The following is a 22,660-nucleotide window of genomic DNA, read 5'->3' as shown; positions in this document are numbered from 1 at the left end:
AAATGGTTTTAATCGTATTCATTAAAAATATTTACATTTCCTAGGACTTCCAAAACCCCCTTGCAATAGAATTCTACACTATATTCTATTTATAAAATGAGGCTCATTTGTGAGATTTCAATGACTGTAAATTACTTACATTCTGCAAAATATTTTAAGAACTTTTTATAGCAAAGGTAGTTTATATTGGATTATCTGAAACCCAATAGCAGCCCACAGATGAGCCTCTTATTCTCCTTAATTTTCAGAAAGCACTGTGAGATGGCAAGTGCTGCCACGTGCTAGCTTGTCCCTTTTGTTTTCACTTACACTGTGTGCACATTGTGAAATAAACACATATGCAGCATGGCCATGTTTTGATATGTATTTTTTATTTCCCTGCAGTTTTCACTTATCAAGAACAAGTAACAGGGAAAGTTGTCTGAACTAGTGCATAAACAAACATTCTGAAACACCACTACACATATCTAATTTACAAGAACCGTATAAAAAATGTCACTAAAACACTACACTATGAAGGTGTCCAACACTTACAGTCAGACTTTTTCCAACCCGTTACTTGCCTTGTAGCCACAGGAAAACTCTCCAAAATTGAAAAGACAATCTTGCCACAACCCTCCCCCCTCCCAAAACCTGGGATGGCTCGATATATAGACTTCCAATAATTATTGCAATGATATAATGCAATACATACCTGGTAAATATCTTTTATGTGGTGTGTTACAGTTTTAAAGCCAGTTAAAATATGCAGTCTTCAGATAAAATGTAATCCATGAAAAATTTTCATATCTGCACAGTTTAAATGTGCTAGATGCATAATTTCCTAGTCCACTTTTTCTGTGTAATTATTTTTTATAAACTGGTATTATAAATAGAAATATACATTCAAAATATATGGAAAAGTGAGTTACTACATTAAATTTGCATGTATCGATCCATCCCTTTCCCCTGCACAGTAATAGAAAATACTATTTTGCCTTGAAGTCATATTTGACAGTGAAATGCCACTAAAGTATTTACCAAAAAGTCCATCTAGTCAAATTGTGAAACAAAATGAACCAAGTGAAAACTTTACAGTTCCTTTAGAAAAAAATTACAAGAATTTCATTTCCTAGCTATGAATCTTTAACTTTTTAGACACAAAGTTGGATTTATTTTTTTTTACAAGATACAAAATGTAAACATGGCAAAATAAATAGTTAAAACAAGTGATGCAGGATCCCATTTCATGCTCATGATCCCATTAAAGAATTATTTTTAAAATCCATTCAGTTGCAAATTCAAGTGCAAAAGCATGATGATGAATATCTACTATTCAAGTAACAGAAATAATATTGATGATACAAATAAAACTATTTTACAAGGTAGTGATTTTCCCAATTTTACAAAATATACATCATATATCGATTTAACATCTGATATACTGTAGTCCATTTAGGTCCATTGTTCTGCTCTGTGATCCAGAGTGCCACCTTTTGTATTCCGCTGGAATATGAATGACTGCAACCATCCACACAGGTCAAAGCCACATGCTTTAGGTTATGTCACTTCCATAGCTACTGTTGTCTCTGCTATTCCATTTAAACCCAATCTTTCTGGTTCATGGTTCTCTCTATAATAAGGCAAAAAGTAGAATAAGCATTAGCACTCTTGAGAGTATATTACACTACTGAGTATGTATAGGTCACATTTTTTAAGTCACTGTAACTAAACACAACTCCACAAAACCTTCCATTTTAATCATTTCCAGGCAAGAATGAAGAGGTTTTCTTCAGTTCAGAAATTCCAGAAACTTCTAATAATTGCAATAAATTAGGGACTATATAAACAGAGTTAATCCAAGTTTTTTTCTTTCCTATGGGCTCAAGGTCATATATTTATTAACCCAATTTTTTTTTTCTGTTTTACTGTCCTCCTTACATTAGCATCATTGAAAGGAGGGCAAAACATTAGTTTGAGAAACTCCCTAAAATTAATACATACTATAAATTTATACATACTATACTATGCTATACTATATAGCACTATACTATATAGTACTATACTATAGTATAGGTTCTATAAAATGTATACATACTATAAAAATAACAGTTTGATTTCAACCTATTTCTGGTAACTGATAACAGCTCCAACCTACACTGTCAATCTATAAAAGTATAATAAGAAAGGGGCTGGTAAGATGGCTCAGCAGTTAAGTGCATTTGTTGCTCTTGCAGAGGACCCAGGCTTGATTCCCAGCATCCAGCTTGCAACTCTCTATAACTCCAGTCCCAGGGATCTGATGCCTTCTGCTGATATCCATGGGTATCAGGCATGCACATAGTACACATACATGTGTGCAGGCCAAATACTCATACACGTAATAAAATAAGGGGGTTGAGACAGTTTCTCTGTAATTGTGGCTGTAGCCCTAGAAAACTCTCTCTAGACCAGGCAAGCCTCAAACTCAAGAGATCCACCTGCCTCTGCCTGCCTAGTGCTGGGATTAAAGGTGTGGGCCACCACTGCCCATTTTAAATAAAATTTTTTAAAAATATGGTGTGAGTGACTAATGCTTTTAAAATATCAGTCAACTTGACATTTTTTTTTTTTTTTTGTCTTTTTACAACTCTGGCTGGCATTTAAGGATGCTACTAGGCACAGAGCATTCTTTGTGTTAAGCGAATCCTCAAGCTTTTGAAAAATCAAGGCACTCTTGAGCAGTACAGAGCAAAAGCTTCTCTTTCTTCAGGACAGCTAGGGGACAGCTCGAGAACAGCACCTGCACACACACACACCTGGCTATGCTGCTGATGGCACTGCTGGGAGTAACCTTTGGCACTCTGTCCATACTGGCAGCAACTGTGGCAAGTTTTAAGGCTGTTGGCGATGGTGCTGAAGTCCGTGTATTGATATGCACATTGACAGGAGAAACAACACTGACATTATTGAGGTGCACTGCATTGGTCAGGCAGGAATTGTTCATGGGAAGTGTCTGAGGACTGCTTGTGCACAACGCTGGGATCAAGTGGTTTGTAGTAGTGTGGCCAACTGTCCTTACAAGCTGTACAGCTGAAATCCCTGGGCTGGATGATAAAGCCATATTGGTGGAATATAATGTTTTAGAGGGTCCTGAAAAAGAGGTGAGAAATCATTCAATTAGTATGATGGGACAATAAAAAAGAAAACCTCTTTAAAAACTCGGAATTCAGTAGTAAAAGTAAATGCACTCATATTCTAATTAAATAAACACTAAGTTAACTTTTCATAGTCATAGAAAGAGGCTTCACAAAACATTTTGCTACCTCTATGTGTCGATACAATAAGACAGATAAAAATAATAGCTGGTATTCCTCTAAAGATTTGTAGGCATACAAGAATCAGCAAGAGCAGACTAAAGTAAAACAAATAAAAAAACCAAAAAAAAAAAAAAAAACCAGGATGTTCCTGAGTACAAAACCAGAGAATTGAGCTTGGGATCTGCGAGAGGGCAGAGCAGCATGTTTCTGGGTTTAGACAGTAAGCAAATGGGCTTTCACAGCCACAATGTATCACAAGGGAAGAAGTATACCTATGAGTATATGCACATGTGAAAGCAGAGCGTGCTGTTTTGTATCTCACTTCTTAAACAATTTGTAGATAAATTCAATGGGGGCGGTTAATAATGACACGATGGATTTCCTAACGTGAGGTAACTGACAGTCTGAATGAAATCAGAATGGATGGAGGTGGGTGTATAGAAGGTAGAGTGATAATTCTGAAAAACACTCAATTTTTCATCCATACCAGACCAAAGCACTCTGAACATCACTGTATACATTTTTCCCTGTGTCTATAAAACCAAACCCAACATAGTGAGTGGAAACTACAAACGAATTAAGTATTACGTGACATCCCAGTTGTACCTGAAGGCTGGACAACACCATTCATATTGTTGTGGCCAGTGTTCTGTTCCTTGGATACCTCACTGCGACTTGGAACAGGAGCACTGACCACTGCAGATGCAGCAAAGTGGGCGCTGGCTGAGTCAAGTGTTTTAGACATACAGTCAGAGGTGCTGGAGCCCTATAAAATGGATAGCAACATAGTTGAGTCTTCCATATTTATTTATCCATCTATTTCGTCTGTGTGTGTATGTGTGTGTGTATTGGGGGTAAGGAGGTAACATGTGCATGTGGAGGTCAGAGGACAACTGTCAGGAGTTGGTTCTGTTCTTCCACTATGTTAATTCCAACTCAGGTTGTCAGATTTGGCAGCAAGTGCCTTTACCTGCTAGGCCATCTTGCCAGCACCTTATACTCTCAGTTTTGTTAGATGTGATTAACAAACAATATCAGGAAATGTGTGGAACTCAAAAGGACATTGCTTTTCTAAATGCAAATAGTCATATGTTCTTAAATGAGAGATTTAAGACTTTGGACTTTTATTTTTTTGGTATATGAAGAATGAAAAATCACTAAAAACTAACAAGCAATTATTTCTGAGAAAGAACTATCAAACTGGAAAATCCATACTCTATTATTTTTTCCAAATAATAATGAGCATGTTAAAAACTGCTTGATGGACAGACATCATGAAAAAGTAAAATCATTGACATGATCCATAGCTACTTCTATCACAGTGTAAAACCCTGGACTGATCCAACTTTGAAGCAGGCTGGGAAACACCTCAGTTAGTTATTTGAAGAGACTCAGAAAAACACCAAATGAAACACAGTGGCACTCTTCCATGATTATGTGTAAAACTGGCTGCTACTAACACTGATAGCCATAGGCTACAAGCCAACCCCAGATCTACCGGGACTGTCACAGGTGTGTGGATAACAACTAGGCTCAAGATTTCCATGGTGTCGGCTCACGACTTTAAGGCAACAGACCCTTTGAGAATGAACTAAAGCACTGTGGGTAGGTCCTGGTCTGAGAACTCAGAGAAGATGACCAAACTGAGTTACTCTTAGTTATTATGGAACAAAACTTCAGACCTAAAATGTGTCTGACAATTCAACTTTGAGATTGTTTTTATTTTTGTTTTGCTTTTAATGGCTTAAAACAACAGCATTGCATTCTTGCATAGTTCTGGAAGCCATAGCCCACAATGAGTCTTACAAGGCTCATGTCAAGCATTTGCTGGGTTGGTTTCCTGCAGTCTTATATAATATTTTTATTTGTATCACTCATGTCTGTATTTATTGGTGTCTATGAACTAACTGCTGGTGTCATTTCTTTTTCCCTTCAGAGAAATGTGGTTCAGACAAGGGGCCATACAGATGAGATTTACCATACAGTTAAACAGAATTTCTTCTCCTCATGAGCTATACTGACAATACGTAAGTATAACCTTGAGGAAGAGGTTAGAAAGCCATATTCTTAAAAAAGAAAATGGGAAAGTGAGAGTGTGGAGTGATGGTTTTAAAAATATATAATTAATTTATAAACTCTCAAAAATCCTTCTAAAAGCTAGTTAATTCTTTCTTAAATCAAAACTATCGCATCTGGCTCTCAAAATAACCGGAGACTAGTCTATAAACGAGCCACTCAGAAACAGGTAAGTTCACTAAAGGAACTCTGGGTTAACTCTCAAACTCAAGAACAGAGGTGCAAAGTCACTGGTAGGAACCTGGGAAAGAAGGGAGTGGGCGGTCACCTGTGCTTTTGGATGTGTCTGCTGTGAGGAATGCTGGGATTGCTGTTTCTGTTGAAGCTGCGCAAGTTGCTGCCTTTGCATTTGAACTAGCTGCTGTTGATGTGTCTGGAACTGCTCTTCTGTGATGCCCCCTGTTACTGATAAAGGATAAATAGCAAGTATTAAAGTATTTTTAAAAGACAAAAGTGGAATACAATATAAACTAGTAAAGATAAAAAGCAAATACAAGCCACAATATACACCTATCTGCAAAGCAGAATCACATGGCAAATCTTTCAATGTGGGTATGTCCACAATCTCCTTTGTTCGTATGCAGTTTTTAACTGGTTAAGGAATTTACCATTTAGTCAGACTGAATTCTGTCTTCTTTTTTTTTTTTTTTTTTATGTTTGTGGGTTTAGAATATGGGTGTGCATACCACAATGCATATACAGAAGTCAGAGGACAGTGGACAGCTTGCAGGAGTCTGTTCTCCACATCCACAAGAGAATCCTGAGGATTGAACTTAGGTCTTCAGGCTTGGCAGCAAGCATATTTTGTTTTTCTTTATTTAGTGAGCCATCATGCTGGCCTCAGATTTGGTGTCTTTAAAATTCTCTTAGTTCTCCAAATCAGGATGCCCGTAGAGTAACAGTAGTAATAATAACGATAAATGTTTGCATTTACTAATATAAATATGATAACCAAGTTACAGCCTTAATAAGCGACAAAATGACTTCTGCCAATTCTCATGATACTTTTCTTTCTGATTCTAAAATGGAGTAGAAAACAAAGACATTCAGGAGCCTTAAGCCCCAGTATAAGCCAGCACAGTCAGTATCTAAAATAAATTCTATCAAAGGGCTGGAAAAGAGACATTTGCAGAAACTTCAGATACAACTAATAATGCTCTGAATAGCGTGTGAAGTTATGGGTTTCAAGTAAAAGCAAGACAGCCATTTTCTGAAGCTGACAGAAACATCAGCTCAAAAGAATTACAACGGGTACAATTTTTTTTCAAAGAAATGTAAATGAAATTTCATGAACTAGTGTTTAAGTGAGTCTCTAATGGGCCGACAGAATACAAGTGTCCAATCACACCAGAATACACATACTCTTAAAAGTAATTCTCACTCTTTTCTTTCTCTTTGCAGTGCTAGAAGAGGCCCACGTCCTCAGCTAAGCAGATCCCACCACGGAGCTACATCTGCAGCCCAGTTCTACTTTCAAAAACAAAACAAAACAACCCAACAACACACAAAACCTTTCTTTTCTCCTATTTCACTCAATCAGCAATAATTTACTATTTACTTCCATGAAGAATGGTGCTGAAGGAATCTCAGTGACTCAGTGAAGGAATTATTGGTTAGAAAAAGTTATTAATATAAAGTCCCACAGTACAATTGGGAAAATGTGATGTCTGTTCATGGTTATGTATGTGCTGAGTGATCAAATCAGTATGACCTACAACCAAGGTAACTAGTTCCCTAAAAGGTTCTGTTTATAAGATTATCAAATGAGAACATTTTGAAAGAAATATAAATATATAGCCAAGTTGTACCTAGCAAAAGTCTTAGCTTTTTAAAAATATATAAAAAGGGAATCAGGTCCAGAAATGGACAAGACTTTAGATATACTTTCATTCCTTTTATATGATATAGCACATCACAATTTCTACTGAGCTATGAGGGGAAATAAATATTTTATTTCTAGAAGATTCCAAACACTGGTGTATTTATTATACTGCTCACTTTAGAATCTTTACCTGTATTTCTGAAGTACACAATAGTTATTTTACTGAATTACCAACAAATCAAATGTCTTTCTTTGTACATGTTAAATTCACTGCAAGTGTTCTATTTTTAAATAAAAAAAAATAATTCTAAAGTTACAATCTTCAAAATCAAATGAAAATATGAAGTATTCATGAATTTCCAGCTGTTTGAAAACCTTGGGGAAAGAGATGAAAAAAATAGCTTATTAGATATGAAGGCAGGAAGAAAAAACCATAAATCTAAATAATTTAGCAAGTCTTACATGTCTTCTAACTCAGGGCCATTTGGAAAGCAAAAGCCACAGAATCCAGGGCTAGCTCACTCCAATGGGCCAGTGCTCTTTGACTAGAACTGAGCTTTATGTTGTGGAAAAGTGAGGCTCATGCTGCTTACCAATAAACAGTAAGATATCACACTTTTAGAGCCATGTGAAAACAGAAATGTGAGTAAGACTCTTTCCCCCCCTTTTCCTAAAGCTTTGTGAGACAGTTGGTAAAATGGTACTAATATAGAATAAAATACTAACACTGATAATCATAAATGTCCCCAAATCCATCCAGATCATTTTCATTGTATTCAAAGAATTTATTCATTCAGAGAAGTTTTAATTTGAGCATTTGGATTTCAAATTATTCTGATTAGAGATGTTTAACCACTAAAGTTTGCACAAATATTATAAAACACAAAAACTTGGAAATCTACTACACTTTGGTCCCCCTAAGTATTTCAGATATAGTATAGTAAACTATATCTAAATTAGCAAACAGAATAGACTGTCATTTTTAATTAATAAATTATTTTTGGCATTGAGTGTGGTGGTACCTGGCTGGGATCCTGCTAAGGCAGAAAAACTAGCTGAGGCTGCAGCAATTACTCTTATGTCCATGGCTAACAAAGGATTATCAGCTAAGTGTACTACATACTTTAATGAGCATGTAGTCATTTGTGTATGTATTTAAAAGAGTACCATAAACTCTCATCTCTGATGGCACTTTTGGTTAAAAACCACTGATAAAACAACAAACAAAACCAAATTCAAAACCTAATTCTCTAATACAGGCAGCCTTTAAAATCACATCCCCACCTTTATGCCAAGCTAAGTTTGCTATTTCTATTCCCAACACTCAGTTCTTTACTAAGGTGTTTGTGTTTCAAACAAACCGATGTTTTTAATCCAGAATTTTCTAGAGTACTGTTTAGTATTACTTCAATTCTTTAGAAGAAATAATAGTAATCGAGATATGAAGCTGGAACAACTACCCACCCTCTTCATGACAAGGTTTCACATAGCCCAGGCTGGCCCAGAATTCAATATGCAGTGGAGGATGATCTTTTACCCACGATCACCTGCTTCTATCTCTCAAGTGCTAGAATTATAAATGTGTGCCCATGTCCAGCACCTCAAGTCCTGTGTTAGTGGGAGTGGTATAGAAGGAAAGGTGGTAAGAGATATATAGCTTTCATGGTACAGACACAACAGTGAGCTGATTCTCAGACTTGACTTATTTGTGGGAAAGAGCAAAACTTGCATTAAAAACACTTCCTCAGTAGATTGTTTTTCCTAAGTTATTAGAATGTTTACAAGAGTTTTATTTTTTTACATTGAATCATCTAGTAGCACACATTAAAATGCATCAGAAACATCACAGGTATAGTGAACAAATTCACTTGGGATGAAATAGAGGAAAGGAACTCCACACTGATGCGGGTACCAGTGGCACAGGAAGAACTAATGATGGACCAAAAAAGCAAGCTCTCTTCTTGCTTGCAGCCAAACGAACTCTTCTCACTAGTTTATTTATTGTATAAGCTGGCAGCTTAAAAGGAAACTTAGTTCACTCCTCAAAGTTCTATCAGGTCACAATTACCACAAACCTGTCTGTCTTGAAAGATGTACAATATTTGACTTCTTTGGTAGATGGGAAGGAAGCATTCTTTTCCTTACAAATCTTCCTGGCTAATATCCTCTGAGAGACTGATCTATCTACTAAAGAACTTCTCCCTTTATGTATCCAAAACTATGCAGAGTACCACCCTTGAATTTCTTGCTGCCTGTACATCAGTGCCAGTGTTTTCCAAAATCACCCTTTCTGGCTGTCTTCTATACACTGAACTTACTACCCCTCTTGTATGAGTTGGCTTTTATTCTTCAGACGATTCCATATAGCCTATACAGACACTAACCGCCATTACATTTTTGCCGTGTGCTTCCTGTACGGTGCTCGGTCTAGGTCAACCTCTTTGTCCCTTCTTCAGCTGGTCTCTAGAGAGTGAGCCATGAAAACATACCCTGTATACTTCACAGACGGACTTTATATAGTGACACAACTACAAAGTTCTAAGACTGGATCCACAGAAGCATTCTTGTGGTTATATGAGATATATTCAAGTATTTAACTTTGTAGTGCTGGTCACTGATAAATTAAAGAGAAAAATAAACAGAAATATGTTCTAGTTACTCTGGAATGATCATCTGAAAATGCTTGTAGCCACCTTTGCTTTTTATTTTTTAATAGTGTTTCTTTAAATTGGGCTAAGCTATTTATTTATTTGTTTATTTATTTATTTATTTATTTATTTTCTTCTTCTTTTTTTGTTTTTGGTTTCTTGAGACAGGGTTTCTCTGTGTAGCTTTGTAGACCAGACTGGCCTTGAACTCACAGAGATCTGCCTACCTCTGCCTCCCTGAGTGCTGCAATTACAGGCATGCACCACCAAGCCCAGCTAAATGATGTTTTCTTGAGGAGGCATGATTTTTCAAATACTGGCCTAGACAAAGTTTTCACAGTTTAATGATCAACGCCTAATGTGCTGTTGAAGATTATGTTACTTTGAATTTTCTACCTGGTAGATTCGTTTTTGAATTATAGTAAATAGTTTAAAAAAAAATGCTAAGTGTACCAAGATTCCATTTTAAGGGACAGAGCTGGGTCTGAATTGGGGTCAGGCAGATAGGGAGTTTCTCTCTTAAATCTTCCATGTCTGAGTGCAGAGTAAGTGGCAGTTCTCACAAACCACTCATTGGAAGTGCTCCACGGAAAAGCTAGAGGAGTGGAACTACTGTACAGCCTACAGGTGTTCTACAAACATAACTTCTAGATACAGGACAGTAACTGCAAGAGTTAGAAGGGTTAGGGAACAAGGAACAAATGGATATAAAGTTAATGACAACAGATTTCTGACGTCCAAGCACAGTGGTTAATATTAAAGGATCGTTAATTCCATCAATGGTGATACTACAGTATTTTAATACTTAGGTGTGATTTACTTTCTTACCTTTAGAGATGACCATAATCTAACCAAATGAAAACAACTATATGAGTATTTATATTAGCTGTCTGTTTGTTTTTTTTTTTTTTACAAATTTATTTATTTTTATTTTATGTGTTGGTGTTTTGCCTGTGTGAGGCTGACATACTGGATTTATGGACAGTTGTGAGTTGCCATGTGGGCACTGGGATTTGAAGCCGGGTCCTGTCCCTCAGAAGGGCAACCAGTGCCCTTTACTGCTGAGCTATCACTCTAGCTCCTATATTAGTTGTTAAAGAAATTTTACTTCCTAACACTTTTTATGATTGCCAACATTTCATGGCAATTTAAAAACAGGAAAATAAACTAAATAAATGAAAACTCAGGAATTCTCTCTGGAACACTGTAAAACTGTTAATGACTGTAAGGTATCTGGAGCTGCTCAAGAAGTCTGTTGGTCAAAAAAGCTATTGGTATCTATTTTTTAAAAAGATTTATTATTTACACAACATTCTGCCTGCACACCAGATCTTACTATAGATGGTTATGAGCCACTATGTGGTTGCTGGGAATTGAACTGAGGACCTTTGGAAGAACAGTGAGTGTTCTTAACCTCTGAGCCATTTCTCCAGCCCTATTGTTATCTTTTACTGCAAACAAGAAAAGAAAACTATATCATGTTAATTTGAACTGTGTATCAGTGAAACCAATATTCAATATAAATCTGGCCTTCAAGTTTGAATAAATAATGCTGTTTTACATATGAAATATATTTTCTTGATCTTTATACTAAAGAAAAAATATTCTTTAATTGACAGCACCAGATTCAAATGACTATAAAGTAGTATCCTCTATCTATATAAAGAATGTAATACTGCCACCTGCTATAAGCTCCTTGAAGATACTGTTTTCTTCCTCAACTTTTCATCATTAAACATCGTGCTTTGTATATAAAACAAAGTTCAAATAATTTTTTATGAAAAAAAATTTCTGCTTGTTCTATTGTTATACTCAATACACCCCGTCCTTCCTTTCTCAGTCCTGTTGAATTTTTAAATTAAGAAAGGATACCTTTATGCAGTAATCAATACTGTTTATTTATTTATTTATTTAAAATAGGAAGTTTTCTATTTTAATCTTTCTATTATTCAAGGCACACATTTAAATTTTTCTTGAAGCATATTAAAAATAGTAACTATAAGTTAGGTATGAGGAGCTACGTATGGAATCCTAGCACTCAAGAGGCTGATGCAGAATGGTCTTTAAGTCTGAGGCCAGGCTGGGTGATATAGAAAGCCTGTTTCTAAATAATCAATACATTAAGTAAAACATTTTTAATACAGACTATGTCTTGAAAAAGTTAACCATGTTTAAAGTATACAACAGGAAAGTAAGAAAACTCTAGATTACTGGCCAGAATATGCATACGATACAGCCTCCTTACCTGCTTTCCTCAAGAACTAAGAACATGCCTAGAAACAAATGCTACCGCTAAGTACACGAGATTCCATTTCTGCTTAAACTCTTCATTTATTGGATTTCCCAGCTGGGAAAGAAAACTTAGCATTAATAATTTAATTCAGAAATGTTCTCAAATAGGTAAAATTATAAGCCTGTCCTATTAGTCTTAAAAATACACACTTTCACTAAAATGAGTAAATGACAATATTATCAAAGGCACAGAGATAAAACTGTTAAATAAAACCTCCTGTGCCTTCTCTGTAGGTACAGGAGGGAGTCTGTATGGGTATTTACTGAACTGTACTAGAATTCCCTTTTTAGTTACCTAGCTGTTTTTGACAAAATGTTCTTTCACTAGGTACCTACATTCCCATGTCTGTCACCACTTCCCCCAAAGTGGTACAAGGACCCAAACTAGGACCTGCTAAGCAAGCTCTACCACTGAACAACATCTCCAGCCACTAAGCCCAATATTTTAGAACAAATTTATTAAAAACAAGAAAACTCTCCTGACCTTAAGGACAAGAGGACCCCAAGCAGTCTAGAAGTAAATAAACAAATTCTTTGCTTTGCTAACAAATGACTATGAACACCTGATTTTAAAAGACTGACTTTGGGGTTGGGAGACGGTAGAGTTAGTACAGGTAGAGCTTCCTGTACAACCACAGCAACCTGAGTTCAGACCCCTAGGTACTCATGTTAAAAGCAGAGTGAAGCAGAAAGCGCCTGTCATCCCAGCACCAGAGACAGAGAAAGGCAGATTGCTGGACCTCATTGGCCAGCCAGCTTGGATAATGCATTTTTTTCTTGCAAGTTACTATTTTTTTTTTTAATTTCAGTGTATTTACTTTACCCAAGGGTGCCCCATCCCATCTCTCTTCCCAGTCCTCCTCTTCCCCTCTCCTTTCCTCTACAGAAAAGGGGAACCCCTTTCCTCCCACCTGCCATATCAACCCTCCCAGCATATCAAGTCATATCAGGACTGAGCATATCCTCATCCCCTTAGGAAAGGCAGTACTGCCAGGGGGAACTAATCCAAAAGCAGGTAATAGCATCAGATAACAGAGCTTGGGCTCAGTAAAAGATCCTGTTTCAAAAAATATAAGTGCAGAGCATCAAACAACTGACACTGACCTCTGGCCTCCATACGTGCATATACACATACCCAAATGCATAGGGGTACACACTGTAACACACATACATACACACACACACCATATATAAATTTGAGCTGAATGACCTCTAATGAGCCTTTGTTATTGCTTCAACACAAACATTTATCTTGTGTGTATGCATGTTTGTTTGTGTGTATACAAGTGTCATGTGTACATGTGCAGACCAAAAAAGAACATTGGGTGTAATTCTTAAGGTGCTGTCTACTCTTTAAAAAAAAAAAAAAGACCGGATTCTATAACTTGCTTGTAACTTAGCAAGTAGGCTCAACTGGCTGTCAAAGAGCTCCAGAGATCTGCTATTCTCCACCTCCATAGCACTGAAATAAAGCGCATGTACTATACCATGCTTGGCTTTGTGTGCTGTGTGTGTACGAATGTGTGTGTGTGTGTGTGTGTGTGTGTGTGTGTGTGTGTATGTACATTCTTGAGATCAAACTCAGATTCAAATTTCTCAAAGAAGAAAGAAAGGTATGGTAACATCTTTAAATGTATTTAAAAATACATGAAAAATGACAGACATATATGCACACTTTGATGGTAATTTAAATGCTTTTTTCATGATGAATGATTGATAATGTGCCTCATTATTATAGTTATTAGAAAACAGTTTCGGTTACATTAAGTTATAATTTTGGATATATATATATATATATATATATATATATATATATATATCCGGAATTGATACAGCAAAAGAGAACATGTGTATATGATCTAGAAAACAGGTATGTCAAATCCAGAGTTCATCTGGGACATGTAGTAGAAATCTGTAAATATTCAAATGGAGAATTCATTCAAATCATTTTTAAAATGCTTTTCATTGGTAGAGTTAAAAAGTCAATGTATAGTCAAACACAATTATAATCACCTATATATGAGGTTTTGAATTCTTTTTTTGAGTAATGTTTGCTAGTACAGAAATTTCTATTTATGTAATTTTGAATAATCTTGGGAGTTGGTTGGAAAAAGACTCAACCTAATACTGTTTAACTTCCTGTAATAATCGATTTCTAGAAACTTCATGATTTCAAGTTATACTAGGTATTTTTATCCATTTCAGATTAAAAGGCTCACTATGCTTCACCAACTCAAAAACTGTAAATGGCAATCATTTTGTTAAAGTTCAGCTAGGAGAAAATGAACCAACATATTTGGGGAAATATAGCCCAACTTCCACTCATTCAAACAACTCTAAATTTCTACTGCAACCCTTAAATGGACAAATGTCTACACCAAGTTGGTGTTCAAGATTGTGAACACTAATGACAGGAGATTCCAAACTGAAGGAATCCAAGATCACTTTAAAGTAACTGCAGCACCCTACTAATGCATCCCCCGGGAATTAATTTAAATATGCATGTTTGCTTGTAGTCAACAGCAGTTAATGCAGAGACTCATAGCTAGTCAAAAGGCACAGAACAATTAACTGTTAACTGCTCAGCTTTAAACCAAGACCCCAAATCACTCCAATGAAGGTTCAGGAAACACTGAGGAAAGGGCATAAAATGAATTAAGAGATGAACAATAGAGAGGAAGGCTGTGAAATAACTGTCTTACAATTACAACATGGTCATGGGCACTCAGGAATCTACAACAGCTGTGGCTGACTGCATAGGGTATGTATAAGAATGAACCAATAAGCAAACATTCACAGACAGGGGAGGATCTCACTGTGCTCTGCACGATCCAGGGAAGCTAAAGGCAATCTAAAGCTACTGGAGGACAGACAATTATCTTCAGTGATGTAGCTACAATGAGTCACGCATACTCCAGTGCATAGATTCATACTCATGCCCAGGGACCATGATTAAAAGCCAGTGAGTACCCAAGCAAAAGCAAAACCAAACAAAAAGACAAGGAAGTCAAATAGAGACTTGATGGGTAGAAGTGGGGCTTTGAAAGGACTGTGAGAAAATTATGAGAGGGAGAAGGAAGGAATACCATTTATGTGCATAAAACTATTAAATAAATCATTTTAAAAATCAAATAACAGGTTTCAGAAGAAAGGCTATTTAACAGTATTAAATCACACATTTCCCCTGGATACCATGCATAATTGCAATGTCTACATTACAAACATATTTATAAATTATATATATTTGTAAGTATGTGATAAGATTACTCACAGAATAAAACAAATCAAAATTTTATTTTAGAATGCTTAGATATTGAAATTATTCATAACATATATACCATTCATTTATATATTTGGTGGCAGAACCTCAAAAGCAGCTATGTAGTCAAGGATGACCTAGAATGCCTGATCTTCCTGCCCCTACCTTGCAAATACTGAGATTATAAGCACATGTCACATGTGGCACCGTGTCTTTTAAAATGAAGATCTTTCAGATCTCAACAAGAAAGACACGTGACTGAAGTCACTGCTCAGTGAGCCTCCTTTAAAAGAACGTCACTTTCCAGAAAGGCTTTCAGTAGAATTCTCAAGGAGCGATCCTTACTTTCCGTCTGTGTTAGTGACTATTTCTAACAAAAAAGCAGACAGCACAGCACCAGAGTGGTTGGGAGGCAGCAAGAAAGCAGTACACCCACAGGGACACTGTTCAGCCCACACAGTCACCACACTAGACACTCACATGCCAAATTCAAGTCTTTTAGTAGAGTTCTATTTCTTAGCTGAAAACTAAACTAAAATTTATTTTCCTACGTAGAAGTAGGAAAATAAGCCTCCAAAATTTATCTTGAGTTCATTTCTCTATCACATAATGGACACAAGGAAGAAAAGGGCACCAGAGCTTTTGATCCTTACCTGATATGCCGTTCTTGCTGGTGTTCAATAAAGCTACAGATGCTGCAGAAACTCTTTTACTGCTCACAGTCTGCCCTGGTTTTCTTGAGGTACATTCTTCACTATCAATGTCCTGTACATTTAGTAGCCTTGGCTGGAAACACTGTAGTCGACATGATCTGATATTGCTTAATATTTCAGAAAGGGACAGTCTATTTTCACAAGATTTACTGGAAGCATTGGTCCGAGAGAAATTAGAAGAAAAGTCTATAGTTTGGGAAGAGCTTGAAAAACCATTCAGCATCTCAGGATCTATTTGTTTCAGGACGGGGTCATGTTCTGTGGATATTCGGTCCATTATGACCCTGTAAAGCAATACAAGGCATATATGTGTATATCATATATACAATATACAGCTGTTTCTCTATCACTTCTCTTTCAGATAGAAAACAACAAGGGCAAAGCAGCTTACCTTCCACCTCTGCCAATTCGCCTCCTTGCAAATCCTATACACCTTCTTGGAACTGTAAGTGTTGTAAGACAATGCTTATACCTCAGTTTATCCAAGTCTGCCAGCTCTGACTTTTCACACGTATGGTTAGCTTGGTCCAAACGAGGCTACAAAGAGAGGGAGAGAAAGAAAAAACAACTGAAAGAGTAATTCTGAAAGGAAGAGTTAAATCATGATAAAAATAAAATGACTGTAGTTTGTATTATGAGAACAACTAAAATTTAGATGAAAACTGTAAAATTAGAGCTTAAAACCAGTAGTCCAGTTGAAATTTATAAAATTAAATCAAGTTTCCTTATCCAAATTACTCAATCTAAACAAAATACATTTAGTATATATTTTAAAGATACCTATGAAGAATATGCCTTAATATTTATTTACACATAGAGAGTTTATTGATTTATAATCTTCCAAATGATAAACTAGAATGATTTTTTTTGGGGGGGTGCAGGAGGCAAGTAAAAACTTAGTGGAAGTTTTTACGCATCAGTCAAACTTTACGATTAAGGAGTGTAGAGTCTATTTCTTGGCCTTTCTGTTACAGGCATCATTCTGTTTTTTTGTTTGTTTGTTTTTTGTTTTTGTCTCACCACTTTGTCTCCCTTCTATAGTAGTTTCCCCAGCTGCAAATTCCTATCCTTTCTACATTAAGTCTGCCCTCAAAAAGGCTAATGCAATCAAATGGTTTGTATAAACTATGTTAAAAGGGTAAAACCACCTTCACCACTCTATACTTATACACTCAATAAAAAAAAACTTAGCACTGGGAAGCCAAGGCCATTCTCTTAACACTGCATCCAATAATGGCACATTAGTAACAAAGAGAGATTCCCAAACGTGTCTCAAATTTATGGATAGAATTAAGAGGCAACTTGGGTATAAAGTGTAAAAATTATATATGACACACATACACCAATTTCAGCAAACACCCAGAAGCCACCAAAAGTTCTGAAACCAATTTAGGCATGTGCAATTAATTTTCATAACTGCTAAAGCTGTAATTAAGGCTCAAAATGAAATAAATTTTAAAATATGAGGAGTTGTCTAAGGATTCTGATATTCGTTGAAAGAATTTGGCATCTTTCATCTTCTTTTGCTGCTATTCACACGCCACAGGCATTAAGTAAAAAATATTGATGCACTTCCCACTTTTAGACTCAGACTACATTACCCTGACATGAATGATTTATTAATTCCAGATCACAAAGTATCACAAAAACCAAAGTTCTTACAGCATAATACTGGCATCCTGCCCGCCTTCTAAATGCACAGGGACCATCGGGATCATTTTCTTCTTCAGGTTCTGATGCTGGAGATGGTACCTAGATAAAACAGGTATTCCATTTAGTAGTTACCAAGTTAATAGATCAATGTATATAATGATCAAAAATAAAATCAGATCACAAACACATTTGCCTACATCCAGCAGGTAGCTAATTTGCCTGAAACATTTAATGACTAGTATATATTTTCTACAGCTAAAAATCCTATTTTAAGATTCATTCTTCTATGTAAGTATAAGTGATATTGTTTTCTTGTTTCTGAACAGAAGGATAGACTTAAGAATCAGTATACCTTTTATATGTCCCATTTATATAAAGTCATAAATTGTGCAGTCATAAATACTTGATGACAGTTACGCTTCACCTACAAGTAGCTATATTTTTATCTGGAAACTTCTTTCCATAATAAAGCCAAATCCTATGAAGAAGAGGGCACTGGATTCTCTGGAACCAGAGCCACAACCAGGTACAAGGTGCCATTTGACAGAGGAAGCAAACCCAGGTCCTCCTGAAGAGCAAGTGATCTCAAACATTAAACCACCTGTCTAGCCCCTTAAACCACTGCTTAAACCTAGCATGTTAGAAACAAAATTAGAAGACAGAAATTTACCAAGTATATAAAAAGAATGGTTGCTGAGAGGCATTTTAAGACCACAATAGTAGAGCGAAAGTATAAAGTCTTTTAAAGAGTGACCACATTAAAAATGATTTTGCCAGGACCAGATGCTGCCAGTCAAATATCCTTATATGTTCTGAAGTGGACCCCTAGGGCAGCACTGACTCATTAGAGTACAACTTGATGTCAAAAAAAAAAATAGGTTAAGTGATGATATCTAAAATATACTCTGAATCATCAGAGAAACAGTACAAATGTCCACAGTAATAATGGTTAAACACAAAAACATTAGTACTTAAGTTTTAGTTGTCTTACAATTTCAATCTGCAGCATATCTTTATCACAAATCTCTACTTAATCATATTTAACCGGCACAGTTCTGAACCTCAAAAATCCTATTCTCCTTTTAAAACAGGATTTTTTCTCCACATAAACTCTAAGCTGTGGTCATTACCATGGAGCTGGATCACCTTGGGAGATGGGCATCTATCACAGTGAGCTGGGGCTGATTCTCCTTCCTAAGATACCAATACCTAAACTCAAAACTGTAAAGAAACTTCAACTTTTTATTGGTTCCTCTGCAAGTAACTCTTCTAAAAAAAAATATGGAAGTGACACAAGTGTCCAACAATTCTTTCATGAAATACTTCACTCCTTCCCAACTATCATTCCTTAGGATGGACTCCAGCACACCCAGAGAGGCAGCAACATAGAAAGGAAAACCGCAAGTACGATCAGAGAGAGGGCTTCTCCTTCATCCCACCTACAATCTGTCAGCCTGCTTAAAATGTTCTCTAAAGTTATCTATTCTCTTGTTCCTTGTACACTGGACAACATGTTATCTTTCTCCAGGTGTCCTGGAATCTACCCATGGGAGAATTTAGAAGGGTTATAGTCTACATACCTATGTTATTCAGTGATGCCAATATACAGGCAAACAGTTTTTAGTAATGCGTAAATACCATAAAAACTAATGAAAGTTGTCTAATAAAGACTTAGAAAGAGGTCTCAGAAAACTCCAAAATTGTAAAATGCAATTTTAATGTAGGACTGGACAGTGGGGACTATGTAAGTAAATATAAAAATTTTGAGCTGAAATAAGGATTCCTTAATACACAAGGAATGTATGACAAGTTATGCTGAATGAGCTTTTACGGCAGTAGACGGAATACCAATCAGGAAAACATTCTCCTTACGGTCACAGTAAATCATGGCATCCTTCTTACAGGACTTGGAATATATGCCAAGACTTTCTAGATTCTCACTAGTACTGAGAGCAAACTGCTCATCAAGTTTCATATGCTTTTATTTAACTGTGTCATTTTCTGACTTAGGCTTTTTAATAATTTCTCATTTGCTTACTATGCATACATTGTCCCTTCTATATTTTCTTTCCCCTTTTTTTGACTCCAGCAATGGCAAACCACTACACTTCTCTCTCACAATGCTATATAACTCTGCTTGCAGCTTTTCTGTTTTCTCTACCTAGAAGAACTTGATAAGTCCACTATTTGCTACATTTTTCACCTCTTCAAAATCATCATTGGATGACTTTCCCATGACTGCAAAGGGTTATCCCAGACTAACGGGATAATTCTTCTGACAGACAAACTCAATGACTGGTTTCAGTAAACGGTTTTCAAGAACATATAAAATAAAGCATGTTTCTGTGCAATTAATGCATATGAATGCTACAACATTGGTTGGAAGGAAAAATCAAGGGTAAAAAAATAATACAGCGATAGGGGGCACATTTCTATCAACTGGATTTTAAACGCTGCAAAAATAAAAGGCTTTACAGAAAAATCTGGTTTCTAAAGTTATATTTTTTGATGCTGACTTTTAAAAGTCCCTTTAAGTAAGTAAAATATTAAAATATAACACATTTGATAGATTCAAGCTGTTATTTTTTTTTTTTTTTAATGCTTTAAGGCATACAGAAAAAAGAAAAATAGGTTACTGTCAGACCAGGTGCTTTTTGAAAAATAATAATAATAATAATAATAACCTGACCCTTTAATATGTAACATAAAAATCTTGTTTTAAAAATAGCACTGATGAAAATAAAATTTTAAAAATTAATTCTAAATTCTCTGCTCTCGAACTGTGGAATATTTTACAAGGAATTTTTACAAGTTAAAACTTTAATTAGTTCTTCTATATCTTCTTCAAAATAAATAGCTATTACCTGACAAACAAGCAAAATTTACATTAAATAACTAAAATTATGTTGGTAGAATATGAAAGAAAGCAAAATTCTGGTAAATATTTATACTCATGTTTAAATGTTTTCTAACAATGATATCTTGGACTCAGAAATGCTACTTCTAATTTACAAACAGGAAGACAAAGATGCTTGTTATTATAGAACAGGAAACCTGAAAGTTGTCTACATGTCCCATATAACACATTTCTGTAGCTGGCAAAAAATAACAGAGTAAATAATACGGTAGTGGCAATATATATGTGTGTGTACTCATGAAATATGTAGAAAATGTCTTATAACACTATGTGAGCGAAGCAGAATCAAGACTAAGATGCCAATTATGTTGCAAAATACAGCAATATAAAAGAGTAGGAGGAAATGTGTTTAAAACAGTTTCAAACAAGCACCTGTGGAAATTCATCTTCATCTGAGCTCTGAAAGTCATATTGCTTAATGTCACTCTTATTGATCACAGGCAATGTCTCAGGAGTGGGCTGCTGAGGTGCTATCACAGCCTCTGCCTTAGGCTTCTTTGGGTACTTCTTCTTTTGACGAACCACATCAGAAGCCTCTTCTTTCAAAGACAAATGATGAGGGTGCTGTTTACATGACGAATTTTCCCCCAAAAGGAAGAAATGAAAATTATTTTAGAAATCATGAAAAACTATGCTCCTCTTTGAAAAACATACATTTTTCTTTAGGAGTTAATTTTAATTATTATTTTAGGTATGAAAACTTTATTATGGTCATAAACTGAAACGTGATTTAGATTTACTTTCTGTAATTTACAACAAAAAATAATTATGGTGTTTTAAGTTTTTTTTTATGAATAGTTGAACTGTAATTTTTAGACTGCTCTGCTATCATGCCATCCAGTGTTTAAAAGGTATTTAAATTTAATTGTTACTTAAATCCACTGTGTTGGTGAACAAAATTCACTACTTTATTTTAAAAAAATAACTGAATTAGGTCACTAACTTACTAATTTAGTTCTATTCTTATTTCCAATTTTAAAAAGTGTTTATATTTATTCGTCTTGAGAAAAATAAGTTTAAGAGCTAGACACTTTCATTTTTTACAGGATATAATTATTGCCTTGACTGACCAGTAATCAAATGGTCCTCAAATAACCCAGGGTTCTGTGGAGTCCATCTGGCAAAGGGACTGACTGAAGAGTTTGGCTCCTCCTCCTTTCAACAAAGCAGAGATCTGCTTCTGTTTTATATACTGGTTGGTACAGCTTTTGATAAAAAGAGAACTGTCTTAAAAAAAAAAAAAAGCTGAAAAATGACTGTCCTGAGCACCAAAGTAAAAATAATATTAGCAGTTTCCCATTCTTGAGGAAGTTATATATTGTCTCATGTAGTCCATGTACTAGATGACCTTACAATAGAAACAGTGCACACAACAGAAATGCTGTTTGAGGGCAGATCATACTGAGTGAGAATGAAGATGCTTGACAGAGATGGACGAGGGTACAAATTACTAAATCAAAAGGAAAACTCCAAATTTTTAGAAATTTTGTGTTTTAAGGTATGATGAGTGAAAATTAAATATAGTAACTATGTATACAGGGTAAGGCAATAATGTGTTACACTGTTTCTCTAAAAATAATAGTTAGGCTATTTTTATTTACTTAGATATATGACCTAAAGTAAGATTCAATATAATTCTATTGGTAATTATGGGTTAAGTTTTATATCCTAATGCCTACTAAGCATACTCTTAGGGAAGGCACTGACTGATACAAATGGATTACAAAATTAGTTTTCAAATGGCATTTGTTGTGCTGATAACTTTTTTTTTTTTTGGCTATGTGATTCAAAGGGAATCAGGAAGGTGGGCTAGATGCCTGTGATTAATAAGAACCTGCTGGTTGAACTGACATGAATCAAATGAGGAGTCACACTGCTCCACATTCTTCCTTAGTGTTTAAAAATGAACCCATGAAAAATAATGACTCTACATTTTTAAAAGATGAATTTTCCACAAACACCCCAAGTCACTTATACAATCTTACTGCAGTTAGCCTCTACT

General features: G+C 35.6%; 1 protein-coding gene across 3 annotated transcripts in view; it reads right to left on the bottom strand.

The window, feature by feature from the left end:
* Positions 1 to 350: 350 nt before the first annotated feature.
* Epc2 (enhancer of polycomb homolog 2) overlaps positions 351 to 22,660 on the bottom strand; it is a 90,219-nt gene continuing 67,909 nt past the window's right edge. The window contains exons 7-14 of one of the 3 annotated variants that reach the window (XM_021654037.2): positions 21,031 to 21,222; positions 17,751 to 17,840; positions 16,480 to 16,625; positions 16,029 to 16,372; positions 5,623 to 5,759; positions 3,885 to 4,044; positions 2,778 to 3,111; positions 351 to 1,612 (exon numbers count right to left, since the gene is read on the bottom strand). In XM_021654037.2, coding sequence (XP_021509712.1) covers positions 1,540 to 1,612; positions 2,778 to 3,111; positions 3,885 to 4,044; positions 5,623 to 5,759; positions 16,029 to 16,372; positions 16,480 to 16,625; positions 17,751 to 17,840; positions 21,031 to 21,222 — 1,476 coding nt within the window. In that variant the 3' untranslated portion in view covers positions 351 to 1,539. The remainder of the gene's footprint in view (positions 1,613 to 2,777; positions 3,112 to 3,884; positions 4,045 to 5,622; positions 5,760 to 16,028; positions 16,373 to 16,479; positions 16,626 to 17,750; positions 17,841 to 21,030; positions 21,223 to 22,660) is intronic. The other 2 variants (XM_021654038.2, XM_060390133.1) reach the window with 2 other exon arrangements.

The sequence above is a fragment of the Meriones unguiculatus genome, chromosome 8, assembly GCF_030254825.1.
Source record: "Meriones unguiculatus strain TT.TT164.6M chromosome 8, Bangor_MerUng_6.1, whole genome shotgun sequence".
NCBI classification, from domain to species: domain Eukaryota; kingdom Metazoa; phylum Chordata; class Mammalia; order Rodentia; family Muridae; genus Meriones; species Meriones unguiculatus.
The sequence above is the reverse complement of the archived record's forward strand: the minus strand, read 5'-3'. Positions and strand labels throughout refer to the sequence as shown.